The sequence below is a fragment of the Equus przewalskii genome, chromosome 22 (genome assembly GCF_037783145.1).
Source record: "Equus przewalskii isolate Varuska chromosome 22, EquPr2, whole genome shotgun sequence".
Lineage (NCBI taxonomy): Eukaryota > Metazoa > Chordata > Mammalia > Perissodactyla > Equidae > Equus > Equus przewalskii.
In genome coordinates this window covers 48,459,937-48,475,564 of record NC_091852.1, presented here as the reverse complement: position 1 = coordinate 48,475,564, position 15,628 = coordinate 48,459,937, and the positions used below count along the sequence as shown (strand labels likewise).

Genomic DNA, 15,628 nt, shown 5'->3' with positions numbered 1-15,628 from the left:
CTAGGCCTTGGCTTTGTTTTGGGAGCCTCCCATCTCTTCTTTCAAATACCTCGCTAGTGTCCTATGTTTTCAGGCTGACAACTCCCAAGTCTTGAACATCTTCTGAACATTATAGCAGGTTTTGGGGTTTTTTGTGGGTGGTTTTTGTTTGTTTGTGTTTTTTTTGTTTTTTGTTTTTGCTGAGGAAGAGTTTCCCTGAGCTAACAGCTGTTGCCAATCATCTTCCTTTATTGCTGAGGAAAATTCACCCTGAGCTAACATCTGTTGCTAATGTTCCTTTTTTTTTTTGTATGTGAGCCGCTGCCACAGCATGGCCACTGACGCATGAGTGGTGTAGGTTGCACCCGGGAACCAAACCTGGGCCACTGAAGCAGCATGTGCCAAACTTAACCGCTAGGCCACTGCGACTGGCCCTGTAGCAGCTTTTAAGAACATTGGGTCTGGTAATAGAGACCTGAATTTGAATCCTGGTTCTACACCTTATTAGCACCGTGATCTTGGGCAAGTTATTTAAGCTTTTTGAGACTTGGGTTTCCTCATCAATAACGTGGATAATGATTATATGCACTTCAGAAGTCATTGGGAAGATTAAATGAGATAATATGTAGTGGCTGCCATATTGAAAATGCTTAATGCTTCTTAACCAGTGTTAATGTGCAGATTTAATGATGAGCGTCAACCCATGAACATTCCACCTCAAAATCAGTATAGTCAAACTCATCATCTCCCTTCCAAGACTCACTGTGCACATGCCACCCGCCCCCATTGATGTATGTTGGTGAATGCTCCCTCCTTCCACCCAGGTGCACAGCCCGAGGACTAAGACTTGTCTTAGCTCTTCCATCTCCTTAGATTACCTAGCCATGTTACACTATTTTCCAAAATCTCTCTTATATCCTCAATTTCTTTTCTGTCTTTTCTACTTGAGTGCTTGTCATCTATCTCTTGAGTTACCCCAATATCTTTCCATATTTTCTCTCTGCTTCCAGTCTTATCTCCTCCAATTTAATCTTCCTGTTGCTGCCAAATTAGTTTTTTAAATATTTTTCCTTATTGTAAAAGTAATACTTTTGAAGAAATTTTTTAAATACGGATAAACAAAAAAGGAAACAAGAATTACCCATAATATCCCTTCCCAGAGATAAGCACTATTAACATTTTGAAATATATCTTGCTAGTTTTTTTTTCAGTGCATGTTTTTTAGTTGGTCAAAATAGGATTCATATAGAGGGATGGACATATAGATATGTGATATCGCAAGTATAATAAAATGTTGATGGTAGAATATAGGCATAAGTATACAATTTGTTGTAAAATTCTTTCAGCATTTCAGTATGCTTGAAGAAAAACCTGTGTGGTTTTATTTTTCAGTTTGCATAATAAACCACGTGTAGTTCTGCAGATGTACCCTTCTGTCTCTGGCCTTTTATAGACTTCACACATGATGGACTCTCTGCTTTGAACCCCTGCACACAAGCCTTATGATGCAAATAAATTGGATGATATTTCTCCCATGTTAGCCAATTTTTACTCTGAAGCATTCAGGAGATTTGCAGTGTGGGAAGGGCACGTTCTCGTCTCAAAGGAGAGTTGGCAATAACTTCACTGGAAAAGGAATTTTTAAAAAAAAAATTTTTTTTATTGAGTTCATAATAGTTTACATCAATGTGAGATTTCACTTGTACATTATTTCTTGACTGTCACCACGTAAGTGCTCCCCTTCACCCCCTGTGCCCACCCCCACACCCCTTCCCCTGGTAACCACTGAACTGTTTTCTTTGTCCATGTGCTTGTTTATATTGCACATATGAATGAAATCATCTGGTGTTTGTCTTTCTCAGACTGGCTTATTTTGCTTAGCATAATTCCCTCTAGGTCCATCCATGTTGTTGCAAACGGGATGATTTTGTCTTTTTTTCTAGCTGGGTAGTATTCCATTGTATATATATACCACATCTTCTTTATCCAGTCATTGGTCAATGGGCGCTTGGGGTGCTTCCACGTCTTGGCTATTGTGAATAGGGCTGTGCTGAACATAGGGGTGCATATGTTGCTTTGGATTGTTGATTTCAAATTGTTTGGGTAGATACCCAGTAGTGGGATAGCTGGGTCTTATGGTAGTTCTATTTTTAGTTTTTTGAGGAATCTCCGTACTGTTTTGCATAGTGGCTGCACCAGTTTGCATTCCCACCAGTAGTGTATGAGTGTTCCCTTCTCTCCACACCCTCTCCAACGTTTGTTATTTTTAGTCTTAGTAATTGGAAAAGGAATTTTAAAACAGGATTTTTTAGTGGTTCTTGATATTCTGTTTTCTGGCAGTCCTATTGCTGGACGTATAGATTGTTCTGAATAAACATCTTTGTATGTAGGTCTGTGATAGTGGATTATTCCTAGGTGGGGACACAAACTTTCTGGGGTTTGCCACAGATTTCTCAGTTGTACTCTAGAAAGATGGTCCCATTTTTAGGTTGCCACTAGTAATGTATTCAGGGCTCAGTTCACAGAGAAGTGTTCTTAGTTTTTTGAGTACTTCATTATTGTTTGCTAAGGAAAACTCTTTCTCTTCTTAAGCATTCATTTTATGTAGAACAGTCATTCTTAATATGGGGATTGTGGTTCCTCTGGGTCCGTGGAAAGCCTTCGAGAGGCCCATGAACCTCCCTGAAATTGAATGTGCAATGTGGTATTTTTGTGTATTTTCTAGAGAAAGGGGTCTTTAACCTTCATAAGTCTCTCACGGGAGTACAGATCTCAGAAAAGGTTAAGCAGCACTGATCTAGAGTGGAGCTTCCCAACCCTCCTGCCCAGTACAAGTTACCTACGCCTGCATGCCCAAGTGACCCATGCGTTTGGTTTGGAAAGTTACTGAGCTTTATCAAACTGTATAAAACTCACTTTTGAAAAATCCCACCAACCATGTTATGCTTGAAGGTTATATATATATATATATGTATGTTATATATATATATAATTTTTTTTTTTCTGCTGAGGAAGATTTGCCCTTAGCTAACATACATGCCAATCTTCCTCTGTTTTTTAGTATGTGGGCCGCCAGCACAGCATGGCCGCTAATAGAGCCGTGTAGATCTGTGCCTGGGAACTGAACCCCGGCTGCCAAAGCAGAGCATGCCAAACTTAACCACTGGGCTGCTAGGGCTGGCCCTAAAGGTTATATTTTAACTCCTAGACCTTATTTGAATCATCCCCTTGGTGTAGCTGTTGAAATGCGTACTGCTCTCTGTTTTGAGGTGAGCCACCTGACCAGATTTCAGCACATATGAGGGTGATGTATAAACAGCTAGACTAAGAAAGCCCATCTTGGCTTCTGTGGGACTGTCACGTGGAGAGTTGGGTATGTCTGACATCTGTGGTCTCCCTGTCTTGCAGGCTCACGTGATGGTTCTATGGGACTCTGGGAGGTGACAGATGATGTGTTGACCAAAAGTGATGCAAGGCACAATGTGTCACGGGTCCCTGTCTACACTCACATCACTCACAAGGCCTTAAAGGACATCCCCAAGGAGGACACAAATCCTGACAACTGCAAGGTTCGGGCTCTGGCCTTTAACAACAAAAACAAGGTATGAGCTTGCCAATGTATCCCAGAAGCCTGTTCCTCTCGCTTCAGCTTCTTGGCTTATGCACTTCCTTTCGCCCTCCCCAAGTCAGTGCTTGCTGCTTAGCTTGGTTCTGTGCCCAGAGCACCTCCTGAAGGCTGAGGGGTGCTGGTGAGAAATTATAAGTGAGGTTAGGAAACCCACCCCTTGGGCTGAGCTCTGCAGTATTTCTCTGGATGATCCACATTTGTGGGTCAGCCTCCGAGTCCCCCAGGGCCACTCTGGTTAGACTCTGTCTCATTTGCACATGCCTTTGCAGGTGCTCTGTTCTGGGTGTGATTTTCATATTTGCCTCTGAAAGCAATCACTTTTTTCTCTTTGATATTCAGTTTCTTTTAATTCTTCATTGCCTCTTCTCAACACTGCCAGCAGGTCCTACCTAATCATTGCGTCAGATCTCCTGAAACTGGGGTATAAAGTAGAGTGTTGGGCTGGAGACACAGAGCCAAAAGAGCAGAAAGCCTTCCTCCAAAATCTGAATGAGACCCCAATTTGAAGGGTAGTTCCTTTAGCTTCCTATCTCCTATCATATTTATGGCTTAGCGATAGACTTAGCTCTCCTAGCTTAGACCCTCCACTTATAAAAGCTCTGATGCCGAGACTTTTGAAACTGTCCATGTGTGTGCTGTGCTCCAACTATCCGACAGGATGTCATGGGAATGGTTGCAAGTAAGGACTCTGATCTATGGGTTTGTACATTATGGGTTGTCTCAAGAAGCAGGCTTGATTTAATATACTGTCCAGCCGCATTCCATAGGGTGAGATGATAGGCTGATAATGCCTGGCACCCTGCTGCAGTCATCATGGGATAGGAGTGAAGAGTGTGAGGATCCCGACCTTCAGGGTCCTCCGCTGCTCACTGTTGTCTGTTAGTTGCTACAGATTGGAATATAACCTGTTTTTCATTGCTTTTTTAGGAATTGGGAGCAGTATCTCTGGATGGCTACTTTCATCTCTGGAAAGCTGAAAATACACTGTCTAAGGTGTGATGAACATGTGTCAGTGGTTTTACCTAAAAACTCACCTTATGCTTAAAATACTTTAATTCTCTCTAAGGCTTTTCATTCTTGAGTAAGGCACCAGTTCGCCAAGAGTCTGGGCACGTGATTGCTCAGTGCCTGAACTTCTGAGTCTGGCCTGCCTCTCTTGAAGAAAGTCTCTTAAAGAGATCAGAGGGGCGACTCTTTGGTGTTGCGAGGGCTTGCTTGGCGGCTCCTTTGACCAGCAGTCCTCCAGTCCACAGCACTTTGAAGCCTTTGTGTGTGGATTATTGACTACCTGCATGTTGTGAGAGCAGGAGAACCTAAATGCTAGGAACCACTGCAACTGCAGATCAATTAAATTAGGACAAACCATCTCTGAAATAATTGTGTAAGGTAATGAGAAAATGGATTTAGTTTACAAGCACGTTTTGCGTAAAGTTAAACCTGCCTGTGGATCATTTGCCCTCTTCTTGTCCCAGAGGCCTTTGCTGCTTCTTACTTTTGTGATAGACTCTTTCTCAAGAGGAAGCAGAGCCCCGGAAGTTATTCATTCCTTCAAGTCACGGCAGCCTTTGAGCTCCACTGGCTTTGTTTGGTTCCTTGCATGCAGTGGGCACCCACTGAGGATTGGCTGAGTGACAAGGATCCAGGGCTAAGGCTGACTGGGGTTGTCTGGGTTTGAGCCAGTCCCAAGCGTGTGCTTTCTGTAGTGTACAACTCTCATACAATTAGAGACTTAGGCTGAGGGTAGCCGGAGATCCGTCCCTTTATCTGAAGAGCAGTGAGGAAGGTGGTGGCGCTTCCTGGCAGAGAGAACAGAGTGGGACCTTGGCTTTAGTGCCCTGGATTTATCCCTGGAAACGTCCTGTAGGTCTTGGTCCTTTGCTCTGCTTGCGATTATTTAATTCCAGCTTGACCTTTTTCCCTAACCAGTCTTCTTCACTACCTTGATCTCCTTGTTTATTATGGTCACCCTCTCTTTCTCTTACGCACCTGAGGGTGGAGCAGGGCGTTATTTCCTTAACTGGGGCTTGTCTTTCTGTCTCTGACTGTGTGGCTGTGTCTGAGGGAAGCCCGCAGAGGTGGGCATCTAAGAACAATGCCCTGCTGCGTGCTCTCTGCTAACGCCCCGGGTGCCTCTCTCCTCTCTGTTTTCAGCTCCTCTCCACCAAATTGCCCTATTGCCGTGAGAATGTGTGTCTGGCCTATGGTAGTGAATGGTCAGTATATGCAGTGGGCTCCCAAGCTCACGTCTCCTTCTTGGATCCACGGCAGCCGTCGTACAACGTCAAGTCTGTTTGCTCCAGGGAGCGAGGCAGTGGTAAGAGTCCCAGGGTGCCCCTCAGGCTTACATCTGCCTTGCCCTTGGGTTTTGACCTTCAGTTTCTATGTTGGTTTCCAAATAAGTATCCCGATATTTATGGAAGCTGATAGAAGTGTTTGGTGACACAAGAGGGGAGCTTCAATGCCAGCAGAGCTTCAAACACCACAGACAGATACGTGGCCACAGAAGCCCTTGGTGGAAACCAGCAGTCAGGATATTGGTGGTTTCCATGTTCTTTCACAGAGCCCTACTTTCTCTCCTGTGGTAATTTTTTGCTGGGGCCCTGCCTGGAGTATAAAATTCATTTTTTGCTAAGGGTTGGCATGACGGGGTGAGGAGGAGTTTACAAAGAAGCATGAGGAAAGTTTTGGGGTGATGAATATGTTTGTTATTTTGATTGTGTTACAGATATATATATATATGTTAAAACTTATTTATATAAATCGTATACTTTATGTTTATACTTTTTCAATTTTATTTTTTATGAGGAAGATTAGCCCTGAGCTACCATCTGTGCCAGTCTTCCTCTACTTTGTACATGGGATGTCTCCATAGTATGGCTGATGAGTGGAGTAGGTCTGCACCCAGGGTCCAAACCCGTGAAGCCCAGGCCACTGAAGCAGAGTGTGTGAACTTAACCACTACACCACCAGGCTGGCCCCTAAATTATACACTTTACATATGTGTAGTATATTGTATGTCAGTTATACCTCAGTAAAGGTGAAGGAGATTTTTTTTTTTTGAGGAAGATCAGCCCTGAGCTAACATCTGCTGCCAATCCTCCTCTTTTTGCTGAGGAAGGCTGGCCCTGAGCTAACATCTCTACCCATCTTCCTCTACTTTTTTATATGTGGGACGCCTACCACAGCATGGCGTGCCAAGCGGTGCCATGTCTGCACCCAGGATTCGAACCAGCGAACCCCGGGCCGCCGCAGAGGAACGCGAACTTAACTGCTGCGCCACTGGGCCAGCCCCTGAAGGAAATATTTTGTTTAGTTCTGACCACTGGGTGAATTAGTCTTCAGTCTCCCATTGTTTATAGAATATTCTCTATGAGAGCGACCTCATTTTTTATTGAGGAATAAAAAGAGAGACTTATGTTTGTACTGTACTTTAAGATTTCAGAGTCCCTTTATCTGACATCTTATTTCATCTTACTGCCCTGAACTCTCTGAGAAGCAGGTAGGAAAAAAGTGTTAACCCCGTTTTATAGATGAGGAGACTGAGACCCACAGCAGTTAAATAACTTGCCCAGCATCACACAGGTCAGTGGGGGAACGGACAAGGACCAGAATTGGGATCATCCAACCTAACACAGTGCATTTTCTTCTTCATCTCATTTTGTCCCCGTTCTCATGCAAAAATATGGCTGTGTTATCCTGAGAGCCCTAAAAGGCACAATATGGATCACAGTTTAGCCTCATTTTTTCAAGTAGTGTTTATTTTCATGCAGATATTGCAAAAGTGGCTTTTGTTTTGGATTTCTTTTCATTTTAGTTAAGAGACTCCCATTTCAGAACAGAGAGAATAATATGTATAATGTGAGCAGTAAGGGGAGAAGAAATAGGCTTGGCTGGGATGCTGTCTGCAATGGAAAGTTTTAAGAGATTTTGGTTACTGTTACAGGAGTAGCTTTCACACCTAATGAGGAAATACTGATTCTATAAATATTATCGAGCCCCTCTTATGTGCCAAGAGACGTTTTTGTATCCCATGCACAGATGCATCACATGTATCCACAGGTGTAGCAGATGTGTTTTCCCTATGACCCTGAGTGACTAGGTGACTTGTCCTAAACTCACGCTGTGAGTGAGACACAGTACTCCTTTGGGTGCTTCAGTTCTGGGCTGTCTGCCAGCCTCATAACACACTTAATACCAGCCAAAGACCTCTTGCAGTGTCCCGTGGTAGTGGTTTTAGGTCAAATACAAGGAAGTCCTTATTAATGTAATGGTTTGTAAATATAGAGATAACCCTCAGTTTCAGTACAGGTTGGAAACATATAATGGAGAAGAGCTTAGAGTTATGAAAGGTGACTTGAGTGAGTCCAGGGGGGAGTTGGAGAGGTTCAGGGCGCGCTTCTGATCTTAGGCCAAAAGCATCTTGAGCATCATCAGGCGTCAGGCATTTCTCTGAGGGCACCCGGAAGGTTCCTGTTAGTGGATGGGTGGCGGTGGGGCATCATGGTTCTCTGGCTTTTGCATGAGCTACACCTGCCTTGGGAAAGGCATTGGCTGGTATTTGGGGGTGCCATGTGGACTCAGTGTTGGAGAAATTCAGTCTGTTAAGTACGTACTCTCCTTGCTCATTGCCCTCTTCTCTCTCTCAGGGATCCGGTCAGTGAGTTTCTATGAGCACATCATCACTGTGGGCACAGGGCAGGGCTCCCTGCTGTTCTATGACATCCGAGCTCAGAGGTTCCTGGAAGAGAGGCTCGCTGCTTGTTATGGGTCCAAGCCCAAACTGGCAGGGGAGAATCTGAAACTAACCACTGGCAAAGGCTGGCTGGTAAGTAAGCCCCTGCCTGACGTGGTTACTGCACAGCGACAGGAAAATTGTCTTCACTCTGCCTACTCCACCCCCACTGACACACCACCTGCACACATACATTTTCCCTGGTGAGAGGCACTCCTTGGAGCAGAGGCACAGTCCCTTGATCTTGCTTTTGTGTCTGCATGCCCCTGTGAAGACAGGCCCAATAAGACACACTGGCTGGCCCAGGATCCCCTCCGAGTGTAGGAGAGCGGGAAGGAGCAGGGCCCTCCGGGCTGGCAGTGAGTTATTCGAGTTTGGCTCCAGCTGCCCTGAGACCTTGGGTTTGTGCAGCAGCTCCTCGGCCTGCTCGGCCCCTCCCTCGTGTTCAGTTGGAAATGTGAGGCGCTGACTCCCATGAGCGCCGTTCTCCTGACGTCAGGTTGTAGATGTGGGACCTCCTCTTCAGGAGGCCAGAAAGCATTCCTGCCCCTTCTCCCTTCCCGCTCCCTGGCTGGAGGTGCTAACAGAGTCTCTTTCTTTTCTCGTAGAATCATGATGAAACCTGGAGGAATTACTTTTCGGACATTGATTTCTTCCCCAATGCTGTTTACACCCACTGCTACGACTCGTCGGGAACGAAGCTCTTTGTGGCAGGAGGCCCCCTCCCTTCAGGGCTCCATGGGAACTATGCTGGGCTCTGGAGTTAATGACAACTAACTCTCTCCCAAATGCAGAGATTTACACTAACTTCCATCCTCAGTTTCCTTGTTACTTCTTTTGATTTTTTCCAATTGAGTGAGGCCCTCATATTTTAGTGGGAACACCGGAATTTGCCTTTGGTTCGGGCTCTTGACAGGAAGAAGCTCTTTGCAGAAATCTGAAGTGTTTTTTGTTTGGTTGGTTTTTTCCCTTTTGGTAATCAGAATTTTACTTTACTGTCTTTTTTCTTTCTGGCTTCTCAACCAAACATTGTTGTTAATCCCTGTTTGTGTTTTTTCTTCAAGTGACACGCACTCTTCCCTCTCTGGCTTCTTTAGGCTGACATAGTTGCTCTCCCCCTTACTTCATTCTTCAGAGGTAGGGCCCCTTTATAATTATGTGGTTGCCCTCAGACTTTCTGTGAAAGTTTGGGGGCTGTGTGTGTGTGTGCACGTGCGTGTGTGTGCATGAACTTGTGTGCCTGTAAGTACTGTGTGTCACTGAAATTACCTGGAGTGAGGATTACTTGTAATTAAAATATTTATAAAAGAAACAACTTTATTCACAGAGTCCAGCTTTGGGACTGGTCTTTATCTTGTTTTTCAAAATTTAACAGCACTGATTATAGGAAGTAAAAACAGAAAGGAAAACAAACCACCACCAGGATTACACTTTGAGTTAGACTGCACCTTCCTGGGGCTCTCACACCAGGACCCCTCAGTGGCTTGGCCCCTCCCTGGCTCCCGTCTGTGTGGCCCCTAGGCGAGAACATTTGTGCCTGTGTGCCACTTCCATTTCAGCTTCCGTCTGCTTAGCCAGTGGCCACTCCCCTGAAACATCAGGGTCTCCAGCCACACGCAGCTCCGGAGGCTGCAGAAGGCTCGGAAGGGCTTGATAAAGAGAATCCTTATCCCACCCTCTCTCTCCCTCCCCGCAAACAAGACCAGATCTGCTGTCTCAGGGGCCTGGAGCTGGAGGCCTCAAATCTTCTGAGATTCACTTACTCAGACCCCTTGGCTGTGTTTGCCTTTCTTCTCCCCAATGGGTTCTGCGTTTGCATTCTGGATTGAGTTCAGTCCAGGAGGGGGTGGTGAGCAGGGGGTTTATCTGTGTGTAGTGAGTGCTTCATTTCTGCCATGTTCATTCTCTCAATGCGGTGGGGCAGGGGTTGAAGCCACCTCTCCCACTCCGTTGGCTCAGCCCTGGAATGGTGATGGGGTGGCCTACAGCCAGCAACATTGTGCATGTAAAAGCATCCATGTGATTAGTAATTTGTTCCTCCCTTGAACTGTCTGTTTAGTCTGAGGTTTTTAAACTTGCAGGCAACTGACCGACTGATGTCCTGTTATCCCTTGCTTTTTATGCATCATGTTGCAGATAACAGCTGTTCCCAGCCCGAAATTCCTCCTCCATTCTAAGCACGTACTCTGCTTCTGTCAACAGCCCATCCTGGGGAAAGGAAATTTGCTTTCCCAGTCATCCTCCTGTGCTCTGGGTGTAAGTGGAGAGATTGGAAAAAAAGCGTGTCTTCTCCTTGTGATGGGGGCTGGCGGGAAGGGGAGACGGCGAGTCTACCTATCTTGGTGGTGCAAGGCGTACACCACAGATTCTAGAATTCTCATCTTCTAACCTAGAGAAATAGGTGCTATAAACAGGAATTAAGCAAAATGCTGGATGCTGTAGATCTTTTAATCGTCTTAATTTTTTTCTACTGTAAACTACAAGCTGTAGATTTCTTAGTTCTCACAGAACTTCTACCATTTTAAACCGACTTGTATATTTAAAAAAAAAAAGATCTTAAGTAGGATGTTTTGTACTATTGCCAGACCCTCTTCTGTGATGGGTAATAGATTTTATTGTTTTTTGAGATTTTGTTTTCAAAAATGTAGCACTTGACTTTTTGCCAAGTAAAAAAATAAACACTATTCCAGTGCACAGTGGTTTGAGTGAGTGTGTATAGCCAAGAGGCAGCAGGGAAAGGCTGCTTTCACATGTACATGACTGGTTGGAAGGTCAGCTTGGGGGACCAGGATTGATGGGAGCAGAAGGGGAACACAAGAGTTCCCTCAAGGTCAAAGGCCCACACACGAACACTAGGACCTGCTTGTTCCTGCTCCCCAGCTCTGGCCCAAGATCAGTTGCTCTGGGATCCAGTTGAGGGTGGCCGTGCCCAGACGGAGTAAGTGTGGTGCTTGAGAAACAACCCAGGCCAAAGATGAGGAGGGGTTGCCAGTCCTTGCTCTGAATGACTTTATGGATTTGAGCAAGGTGACCGGCTCCTTTTACATCAGCCAGGGGTGGTGAGAGGCCCTGTCTGCTTCAGTGGAGGGTGCCCTGAGAATGACCACGGAAGGGGCTGCACAGTGCTCAGGGAACAGGATACCATCTTTTTGAAGTTGGAGCCCTAGATCCTAGTTGCCCTTTGTAAGAGGAGGCCACAGCCACCATAGTGAGTGGCGCTCTTCCCGGAGCCTGTTCGTGTCCGACAGAAAGGCAGACGGCTGAATCGTAGCACCCTCCTCAGGCACCTCTGGAAGGCCCATCAGGGCTGGACCACAGAGCCAGGCCAGGCAAGGGGTATTCCTCTGTCACGTGGCACTTGTTCCTTTCCAGAGCAAGTAGGATACAGCTGCCCTTTGCACCTGCCTTAGAGGCTGCCTGGTTTAGAACATGACTCAGACGGGCACCAGGTAGGTACCATCAAAGGCTGCAAGACAGGAAGGGGGAGAGGATGAGTTGAAGCGACTGAGAGGACTTCCTAGAGGAGAAGAGCTACATTTGGAAAGGGACTGGAATTAGCCTTTCCCAAAATGGGGTTTTTAGAATCCCCAATCCATGGAACGGTGATTGGTGTTTGCAAAATGTTCCATGGTTAAATTATTTTTGGGACGTGCAGAGTAAAACAAATACTTCTTTACTGCACAGCCTCAGGTTTTTGGTAACTATGAGACTTGTGTTCGTGGAACATACTCAGAGAAAGGTGACAGAGGATGTGGCGTGCGCCTGGCCTCAGCCTCTGGCCTCCATGGAATATTGGTTCTGCTCCCATTTTCCAGCCAGACTTTCCAGTAAAATATGTATCACAGAAGGGCTGTGTGGACTTTGTGGGGTCCCTCCCTTTCCTGCCAGCAGTCCCTACTCCCAGGCCATGAAAGAACTTCCTTGTTTTCTCTCAGGCCGCGTGCCTCATTCCAGGTGGTCTACTGGCTCCTCCTGTCATCCTTTTCGTAGAAGGCTTTGGAACCTCATTTATGCTCCAGGTTCCCTGCCCCTGCCCTCCGTGAGCTGATTAGTATTGCTCTGACCCTCACTGGTCCTTATAAAGCTGAAGACTCCCAGTCCAGGCCTCTCTGGTCCAGCTCCACCCACAGTTCCTAGAGCGGGTACCCAAAAATAGCAATTCAGAAATAGCATGACCCTTGGTTTAGCATTGGGGGTCACTCTTGTAAGAAACTATGACCCAAGTGTTTTTCTTCCTTTTCAGTTGGCTGGTGTCTGGGAGAAAATTTGGGGGAAAGAACGGGGAGAGGGAGGATCACTCAGTGTTACTTGCTTTTATTTCATGCTAGTGTGCTAAGATGACTGGAAGCTTCGGGAGGGTAGAAACCTGGGCTTCTACCTCTGGAACTACTATGAAGACGAAAGTTTGGGTTTCTTAGCTGGGTTCTTCTGCCCTCACTTCAGCTCCTCCAAAGAATCATCCAGAGAAACAAATGTGAGAAATCACTAGAGAGAGCATGTGAACTGAACTCAAGGTGGGGTTGTGAGCTGTTAGGATTCAGCTCCCCGAGACAGAGATGTGAGCTGTCCTCTCACATTTCCCCGGGTTGAACCTCCCATCTCAACACTATTCTTGATTAGTGTGTAATTGCCGAAGTCAGAGTTTTTAAAGGATAATAATACTCATTAACTGAGCTCAGAGTCACATGTTTACTGCATTTCTTGTTAAGCAGCATTCAGGGCTGTAATTAACATCCCTAGTGCTGTGGACAGGAAGAAAACAAACGATCAACTCCTCTCTTAGGAGAAACTTCCCTCACTCATAGCTACTTTTGTCTTAGCTGGTGGCAGACAGAGGACTGGAAGTAATAATGAGGCTTCCTTGTTCTCCAGGGTCAAGGTCATTTGCTGATTGCAGAGAACACTGTGCTGGGTACCCTGGCCTGAGGTGTGGCAGTTTGGGCCCTGTAATGTGTCGCTTACCTGAGAAACAGCCCTCATCTTCACCATTACCCCCACTCCCTCTGCCCGTCTAGGGCCCTCCTGCTGAAAACAGAAAATTATTGCCCCAACCACTCTGCTTAAGGTTCCAATGTTAGATTGTTTGGGGGTTGGGGAGGTGGGGGTGTGCAGCAGGCAGGTTATATTACCTGATTAAAGGTATTGCTGTTCCCTGAAGGCAGATACATGCCACCGCCCAGCAGCAACTGCTCGGGGTAAGCCATGGGCTAAAGGGGAGGATGTGGGTTCCGTTCTAGTTCTCCCACTGCCTCTCATGGCCGTATGACTTTGAACAAGTCTTTTCCCCTCTCTGGATTCAGGTTTTTCGTCTTTTCATTCCATCACAATGAGGAGAGGAGTTCAGATTAGACATTAGATGATTTCCTGGATCCTTAACATCTACAACTGTTCTACTGGTGCAGGGAAGTCTAAGAAGAACAGGAAGTGATCTCTGTTCTCAAGCAGTAAATATTATATAGCAGGGTTTGGTAAATTTTTATGTGAGTCTTATTTTCCTAATGGCTTCCAATAAAACACTGAAAATTGTAGTGGGTTGAAGAGTGTCCCCCAAAATTCGCATACATCCGGAACCTCAGAACGTGACCTTACTTGGAAATAGGGTCTGTGCAGATAGGATTAAGATAACGATCGAGGGGCCGGCCCCGTGGCCGAGTGGTTAAGTTCACCCACTCCGCTTTGGTGGCCCAGGGTTTCACTGGTTCAGATCCTGGGCGCAGACATGGCACCCCTTGTCAGGCCATGCTGAGGCAGCATCCCACATGCCACAACTAGAAGGACTCACAACTGAAAATACACAACTAGGCACCGGGGGAATTTGGAGAGAAAAAGGAAAAGTAAAATCTTTAAAAATAAAAGGATCGAGCTGAGATCACTGGGTTAGGGTGTGCCTAAGTCCAATGAGAGTCCTTATGAGGTAGAAAAGGATGTACAGGGAAACACAGAGAAAAGGATATGAAGATGGAGGCAGAGATTGGAGTAATGTATCTACAACCAAGGAATGCCAGGAGCCACCAGAAGCTGGAAGAGGTAAGGAAAGACCTTCCCAGAGCCCTGGGGAGGAGCATGGCCCTGCTGACACCTTGATTTTGGACTTCCGGCTTCCAAAACTGAGAGAATGAGTTTCTGTTGCTTTAAAACCACCAAATTTTTGGTAATTTGTTTTGGCAGCCCTAGCAAGCTAATACATGAGTACTCTGAGGAATTTTCAGATACCAATTTTTATAAAATCACATTTGAGATTTAAGAAAAATTTTTTCTTTTATGATAATATAAAGATGAGCTCTACTCACATAGTAGCACTAAGACTTATAAAAGCAAAATTAAAACTCAGAACCACCCTTGAATTGATTCTGCCTTCGAAAACCTGTCCCTTCTGGGACTAAAGCAGTAATCCCCAAAACTGCCCACCTGTTGTTGCTTTCTCCTGCCAATCTCAAACTGTCTCCATATTGTTAACTTTTACTCTAGGTCATCTTTTCATAGCGCAGATCGTAGAGTCTTAGGATGCTTTCCCATCCTGAATTTATTTGCCAATAACATATAGAGCTATCTGCAGTCCCCCTTGATAGCAGGAGATAATAAGAGACCTAGCTAAGCCCTGAGATACCTAAACTTGCTTTTCTATAGGATCTGCCTTGTACTTGCCTGGGCAGACCTGGAATTGCTAACCGGGATGTGAGAAGAATCCCCAAGGACCGAGGGTACATGAGTCATCAGATAAAGTCAGCATTAATTTTATTGTCCTAGGCTACTGGTTTATTTGGTGGTTGTGGTCTTTATCAGGAATGCTTAGCCTATCAAAATGGTATTCTTTGTGTTGAAAAATTATTGATTATATCCATTGACTTAGCAGTTTCACGTCTGGGAATTTTAGGCAATAGTCTAGGCATGCATGCAAAGACAGATGTATAAGGATGGTTATTCTGACATTAAATAGCAAGAAAAAAAAAAAAAAAACAACTGGAAGTACCCTATTAAAAAGGAAATGGTTAGGGGCTGGCCCCGTGGCCAAGTGGTTAAGTTCGCGCGCTCCGCTGCAGGTGGCCCAGTGTGTCGTCAGTTCGAATCCTGGGCGCAGACATGGCACTGCTCATCAAACCACGCTGAGGCAGCGTCCCACATGCCACAACTAGAAGGACCCACAACTAAGAATATGCAACTGTGTACCTGGGGGCTTTGGGGAGAAAAAGGAAAAAATTAAATCTTAAAAAAAAAAAAAAGGAAATGGTTAAATGAAGACTTAAAATGTTCATGAGTCAATCCTACCACAAAAAGAGAGACCACCAGAT

The 15,628-nt window shown here is 45.5% G+C and overlaps 1 protein-coding gene across 2 annotated transcripts in view; it reads left to right on the top strand.

Annotated features, from left to right (window-relative positions):
- Positions 1–11,033, top strand: part of DCAF12 (DDB1 and CUL4 associated factor 12) — a 35,251-nt gene extending 24,218 nt beyond the window's left edge. For both annotated transcript variants that reach the window (XM_008530983.2, XM_008530982.2), the window contains 5 exons: positions 3,388–3,581; positions 4,535–4,600; positions 5,759–5,921; positions 8,254–8,432; positions 8,948–11,033. In XM_008530983.2, the coding sequence (XP_008529205.1) occupies positions 3,388–3,581; positions 4,535–4,600; positions 5,759–5,921; positions 8,254–8,432; positions 8,948–9,106 (761 nt within the window). In that variant the 3' untranslated portion in view covers positions 9,107–11,033. The remainder of the gene's footprint in view (positions 1–3,387; positions 3,582–4,534; positions 4,601–5,758; positions 5,922–8,253; positions 8,433–8,947) is intronic.
- Positions 11,034–15,628: the final 4,595 nt, after the last annotated feature.